The sequence below is a fragment of the Hylobates moloch genome, unplaced genomic scaffold (assembly GCF_009828535.3).
Source record: "Hylobates moloch isolate HMO894 unplaced genomic scaffold, HMol_V3 SCAFFOLD_8, whole genome shotgun sequence".
Lineage (NCBI taxonomy): Eukaryota > Metazoa > Chordata > Mammalia > Primates > Hylobatidae > Hylobates > Hylobates moloch.
The window spans coordinates 11,390,269-11,396,941 of record NW_026652283.1 but is presented as its reverse complement, the minus strand read 5'-3'; the positions used below and the strand labels follow the sequence as shown (position 1 = coordinate 11,396,941).

Here is a 6,673-nt window from a genome sequence, read left to right as displayed (position 1 = left end):
GGTTTCTTGTGAAATATAACATTTATGTTTTTAGATTTTCTTTGCCTTTAACTCAAGGTAAGTCCAGTTTAAACCTGTACTTTTTGTAATTAGCCAAATCAAATGATCATAATTCAAAGATGCTAAAATAGAATGCTACACAGTGATGCTGATAAATACTGTCAATTAGCCAGCAAACGGTAATGTGAATTTGCTGCAGGACGATCATTCTAATTCAGATATAATAGAAAGATTTTAGATAAAATAGAAAACTTTTTAAATAAATTCAACTATATCCTAAAACTTGACCTGGTCAAACTTATTCCATATTATATTCAGTTGCTCTAATATACAGCAGGTTGACGCTAAAATAATGACAGAAGAATTTGGCTGGTCTAAACATACAAATATATTTTCCCCCTTATCTTTCTTTCTTTGGGAAACTAAGAAAAAGAAGACATTACTCTGTTTACTCAGAAAGCAAGGAGAGCAGCACCTTCTCCTGGGCTCCATGACTGTCAGCCTTCTTGTCATCACAAAAAGGTGAGGGGTGCCAGGATTTCACTATGCTGCTCCTTCACTGGAATGGGAAGGAAATGCTCCAGCTGTTTTAATCAGTGACATTTATTAACATGCTTCAAAAGTGACCAAAGTGTCCAGCCAGCACAATAGCCAAGGCAATCAACGTTCTCTTAGTGTGATCTCCTCCAAAATACCAAATAAATAGGTTTAGGAATAACCTCAAATAAATTGTAATTTAACTTCGCCCAAAATTATACATCCTCCACCTGAAGATAAAGTCACTGCTCTTCCCTGCTCCTGTAAAGATACTAGCGGGAGGGGAGAAAGCTCAAATGACTCTGTAATTTAGAATTACAACCAGAGAAGAAATACTTCAAGCACAATAGAGACGTTCCATTGAAGAGCGACATTCATTTTGGAATGTTTGTTTTGAAAACAACTCTTCCGGGGGAATTCAAAAGGTACTGAACAAAGCAACATAAAGTAAGTCTTGGGTTGTTCTGCAAAATAAAAATATACAATCGAGTAGACCAGATGGCAAAAACATACCAATTACAATCTGAATGCTATATTTAAAACCCTTAAATTCTGAAGGCCTGAATATCAACCAACCTATTTATGTTTATGATCCTAAAAAGACATTAAATATTATTAAACCCCCAACTTCCAAAACATAGAGACCCAGCAAACTGGGCTAGTGGTATCTCAGTACACAGTCACACATGACTAGACTAGACTAGAGATCTGAGTTTGCAACCAAGTACAAGAGGTCTTTAGGAGCTCAGGCTAAGGGAGGCACTTTATTCAAATGCATGGCCTGAGAGAAGAGGGAAAGTACCTTGCAATCTTAAACTATGTGGTCCATCGCATGTTCTACCTCAAAGACAATCTAGACTACGGTATCTCCTCTTAAACTGCCAGTTCAGAACAAAACATACTTTATTTGGAAGCTAAATAGTTGCTTCACTCAAGTGAAGAATAATTTAGCAGCGACAGAGAACACAACTCCTGTTTTAAACATGGGAAAGAGAAGAGAGAGTGATAAGTATCTCGCTGGGGAAATCAAAAGATTTCTGGGTCTGTCTGGGTGTATCATATTATGAGCTTGATTCTTCAACCGTCACTCCATTTGGTAGTCAGGAAGAAAGTAAGTGTAGCTGCAAGGGGAACTGGAAAGAACTACCCTGCCCTTCTGCACCCCCAGCCAGGCCCACTAGCTGCGGTGCTGTGCACAACTCCAGTTCCGATGCTTCCCTCCACAGTGGAGGCATAGCCAGGGCTGAACCAGATGCACACCCACAGTGTGTTTCTGGCTCAGAGCCTGTCAGGAAATTCATGTCTGGGAAGAAACTAAGTGTCCTGGTGATGGCTACGGTCAGTAGATCTACCAGCAATTTGTCCCTTTTTTTGTTCCAGATTTTAAGGCAGAAACTCAATCTCAGCAGCTAATTTCATCCAATTTTCTTCAGAAACATTCTCCAATTTCGTTGAGTACGCAAGAAAAGTGTGTGAACATTCACTCCTGTCCTCCCCACATACATATATAGACATACAATAAGAAACATACATACATATATACCCTAGGTTGTCAATGTATGCTGCTGAAATGCCTGAAAAGTTACTTTTCACTTAAAAATAAAATTTGATGAATTATTCTGCAAGTATGGATTTGGCCCTAGCAAATTTTTATAAATATAGTTTGAGAGGACAGCAACAAAGGTTTCAACTAGAAGCTGTCTTGAGGGTTTTCCTGATAGATTTTGTTAATATGTATGTTATTTAAAACAGGCATATCCTTATGGATTATAAAAATAGAAATGTATATATTTGTTAATACATATTCACAGCTTATGCTGGAATGGCTCACAGGAGAAATCATGGTTCATGTAGAGAATAAACATTACTCAAGTAAATAAAAATAAGATTAGGTCCATAAAGGCTGAGAACTTACAGTCAGTAATCAGCTCATTTGGTTTCTCTTTGTAGGGCAATCAAAAACATGAAAGGCGGTGACACATAAACACACACAGACATACAATTACATGAATTACATGGAAAGAATATAAATTAACCAATAAAGCAATGTGGAGTTAAGGTGCAAAAATACAATCTTCATCGATTTTCTCTACTCCTGTGTTTTCAAGCATCACAACATGTTAAATGTCATGGGTGGCAATACCAACCCAGACAGGTCTGAATGTTTGTAGATTTTCTAAGTGTTGAAAGTTAAAGCAAGATCCTTTGAGATCTACGATCACACATTTTGGTAGAAATTGCAGATTTACAGAGATGACTACTGAGCAGTAGGTAGTAAATGGAGCCAAGAAGTACACTCTTGCCCATCCATCTTCCATGGGAATCAGAATATTGGCTTCAATCACTGACTCATCTTTATATAATCTTCACCCTGAAAAATAAAAGTTACCAATGTAAGAATGTTTTTAGAGTCAATAAAGTTTGATTAATCTGTTTTAAGATGCATAAATTTTTTTTTTTCAGTTTAGTATCTTCAGTAAGGCTAATTTTTAAAAATACAGACTAAAAAAAAGCTGATTTGTCTTTTTTCCATTAATTTAATTTAGATGAAGGCAAATGTTTTGTTTTTTTAATTTTTAAACACTTCAGTAGCTTTTGGGGTAGAAGTGGTTTTTGGTTACATGGGTGAATTGTATAGTGGTGGAGTCTGATATTTTAGTGCACTTGTCAACCTAGATGAAGACAAATGTTATCTAATAAAAGTTATCAAAAAGCCAATTTCTTCAATTTTGTAAAAAATATTTAAAACATAAAAAGTTTGTTCTGGCCGGGCGCGGTGGCTCACGCCTGTAATCCTAGCACTTTGGGAGGCCGAGGCGGGTGAATTACCTGAAGTCAGGAGTTCAAGACCAGCCTGGCTAACATGGTGAAACCCTGTCTCTACTAAAAATACAAAAAATTGGCTGGGTGCAGTGGCATGCACTTGTAACCCCAGCTACTTGGGAGGCTGAGGCAGGAGAATCGCTTGAACCTGGGAGGCAGAGGTTGCAGTGAGCCAAGATCGTGCCACTGCACTCCAGCCTGGGCAACAGAGTGAGACTTCGTCTCAAAAAAGAAAAAAAAAGTTGTTCTGTGCTCCCAGAGGTTGACCTAAAAAAAAAATGACAATAATAATAATAAAGGTTTGTAACATTTCTTTATAGCTATTTAAAGTGCTCCCAGAGTAATCACAATAATGAAGAAATCAACATAGAACATATTCATTTTAAAATCTTTCCAGTTTCTTCAACAAATGTTGCTTGGACAGCTAGATACTCACAGGCAACATATGGACTCCCACTTTACACCATATAGAAAAATTAATTCAAAATGGATCAATCACCCAAATAAAAGAGTTAAAACCATAAAATTCTTAGAAAACATGAGGCAGGTAAATCTTCGTAACTGTGGATTTGGCAATGGAGTCTTAGCTATGACACCAAAAGCATAAGTAACAAAAGAACAAAAGGCTGGGCGCGGTGGCTCACGCTTGTAATCCCAGCACTTTGGGAGGCCGAGGCGGGTGGATCACGAGGTCAGGAGATCAAGACCACGGTGAAACACCGTCTCTACTAAAAATACAAAAAAATTAGCCGGGCGTGGTGGCAGGCGCCTATAGTCCCAGCTACTTGGAGAGGCTGAGGCAGGAGAATGGCGTGAACCCGGGAGGCAGAGCCTGCAGTGAGCCGAGATTGCGCCACTGCACTCCAGCCTGGGCGACAGAGCGAGATTCCGCCTCAAAAAAAAAAAAAAAAAAAAAAGAACAAAAATAGATAAATTGGACTTCATCAAAATTAAAATATTTTGTGTATCAAAGAACACTATCAACAAAGTGAAAAGAAGCCTAGAGAAGGGGAGAAAATATCTGCAAATCATGTATCTGACAAAGGTTTTATAACCACAATAAAGAACTCAGGGACCCTGAACAGAGGGGCCGGCTGGAGCTGCAGCAGAGGAACATAAATTGTGAAGATTTCATATTAATATGGACATTTATCTGTTCCCAAATAATACTTTTATAATTTCTTATGCCTGTCTTTGCTTTACTCTTAATCCTATTATCTTCATAAGCTGAGGATGTATGTCACCTCAGGACCACTGTGATAATTGTGTTAACTGTACAAATTGATTGTAAAACGTGTGTTGGAACAATATGAAATCAGTGCACCTTGAAAAAGAACAGAATAACAGTGATTTTTATGGAACAAGGGAAGAAAACCATAAGGTCTGACTGCCTGCAGGGTCGGACAAAAAGAGCTATATTTCTCTTCTTGCAGAGAGCCTATAAATGGACGTGCAGGTAGGAAAGATATTGCTAAATTCTTTTCCTAGCAAGGAATATTAATATTAATACCCTGGGAAAGGAATGTGTTCCTGGGGGGAGGTCTATAAACAGCCACTCTGGGAAATGTCTGTCTTGTGCAGTTGAGATAAGGACTGAGATACACCCTGGTCTCCTGCAGAACCCTCAGGCTTACTAGGGTGGGGAAAAACTCTGCCCTGGTATTAATTTGTGGTCAGACCGCTTCTCTGCTCTCAAACCCCGTTTTTTCTGTTGTTTAACATGTTTATCAAGACAATATGTGCACCACTGAACACAGACCCTTATCAGTGGTTCTGCTTTTGCCCTTTGCCCTGTGATCTTTGTTGGACCCTTATCAGTGGTGCTGCTTTTGCTGTTTGCCCTGTGATCTTTGTTGGACCCTTATCAGTGGTTCTGCTTTTGCCCTTGTCCTGTTCCCTCAAAAGCATGTGATCTTTGTTAGACCTTTATTAGTGGTTCTGCTTTTTCCCCTTTGAGGCATGTGATCTTTGTGCCTACTCCCTGTTCTTACACCACCTCCCCTTTTGAAACCCTTAATAAAAACCCAGGTGGACATCACAGTCCTACCAATATGTGATGTCACCCCTGGCAGCCCAGCTGTAAAATTCCTCTTTGTACTGTCTCTCTTTATTTCTCAGTCGGCCGACATTTATGGAAAATAGAAAGAACCTATGTTGAAATATTGGGGGCAGGTTCCCCCAATAGAACTGTTACCACTCAACAACAAAAACAACCTAATTAAAACATGAGCCAGGGACCTGGACATTTCCCCAAAGAATACATACAAATGGCCAACAACCATATGAAAATACGTTCAACATCATTAGGCATTAGGAAAATGCAAATAAAACACAATGAGATACCACTCCATACCCATTAGGATGGCTATAGTTTTAAAAAATGGAAAATAAGTGTTGATGAGATGTGGACAAATTGGAACAGACATACATTGCTGGTGGGAATGTAAAATGTTTCAGGTACTATGGAAAACAGTTTGACTATTCCTCAAAAATTAAACATAGAATTGTCATATGACCCAGCAATTTGACTCCTAGGTATACATACAAATGAATTCAAAACAGGTATGTAAACAAATACCTGTATGCACATGTTCACAGCAGTACTATTCACAATATCTAAGAGGTAAAAACATATGTCCATCAAAGGATAAACAACTGTATATATATAAATATTATTTGACCATAAACAGGAATTAAATACTGATGATACATGCTACAATGTGGATGAACCTTGAAAACATTATAGTAGGTGACAGAAGCCAGACACAAAAAGTCACATACTGTATAGACTCCATGTATATAAAATATTAATATATAGAATAGGTAAATCCATAGAGACAGAAAGTAGATTCATGGTTGCCAGGGGCTGGGGGAAGTGGGTAATGGGGAATAACTGCTCAATGGGTTCAGGATTTTCTTTTGAGGTGATTAAAAGTTTTGTAACTAGGTAGACATGATGGTTGCACAACATTGTGAATGTACTAAATGGCTCTCAATTTTTATGTTATATGAATTTTACCTCAATTAAAAACAATCCTTACGGCCGGGCGCGGTGGCTCACGCTTGTAATCCCAGCACTTTGGGAGGCCGAGGCGGGCGGATCACGAGGTCAGGAGATCGAGACCACGGTGAAACCCCGTCTCTATTAAAAATACAAAAAATTAGCCGGGCGTGGTGGCGGGCGCCTGTAGTCCCAGCTACTCGGAGAGGCTGAGGCAGGAGAATGGCGTGAACCCGGGAGGCGGAGCTTGCAGTGAGCCGAGATTGTGCCACTGCACTCCAGCCTGGGCGACAGAGCAAGACTCCGTCTCAA

General features: G+C 39.1%; 1 protein-coding gene across 1 annotated transcript in view; it reads right to left on the bottom strand.

Annotated features, from left to right (window-relative positions):
* Positions 1 to 292: 292 nt before the first annotated feature.
* The window catches only part of CREBL2 (cAMP responsive element binding protein like 2), a 32,115-nt gene continuing 25,734 nt past the window's right edge, over positions 293 to 6,673 (bottom strand). Inside the window, exon 4 of the mRNA XM_032159657.2 lies at positions 293 to 2,908. Coding sequence (XP_032015548.1) covers positions 2,904 to 2,908 — 5 coding nt within the window. The 3' untranslated portion in view covers positions 293 to 2,903. The remainder of the gene's footprint in view (positions 2,909 to 6,673) is intronic.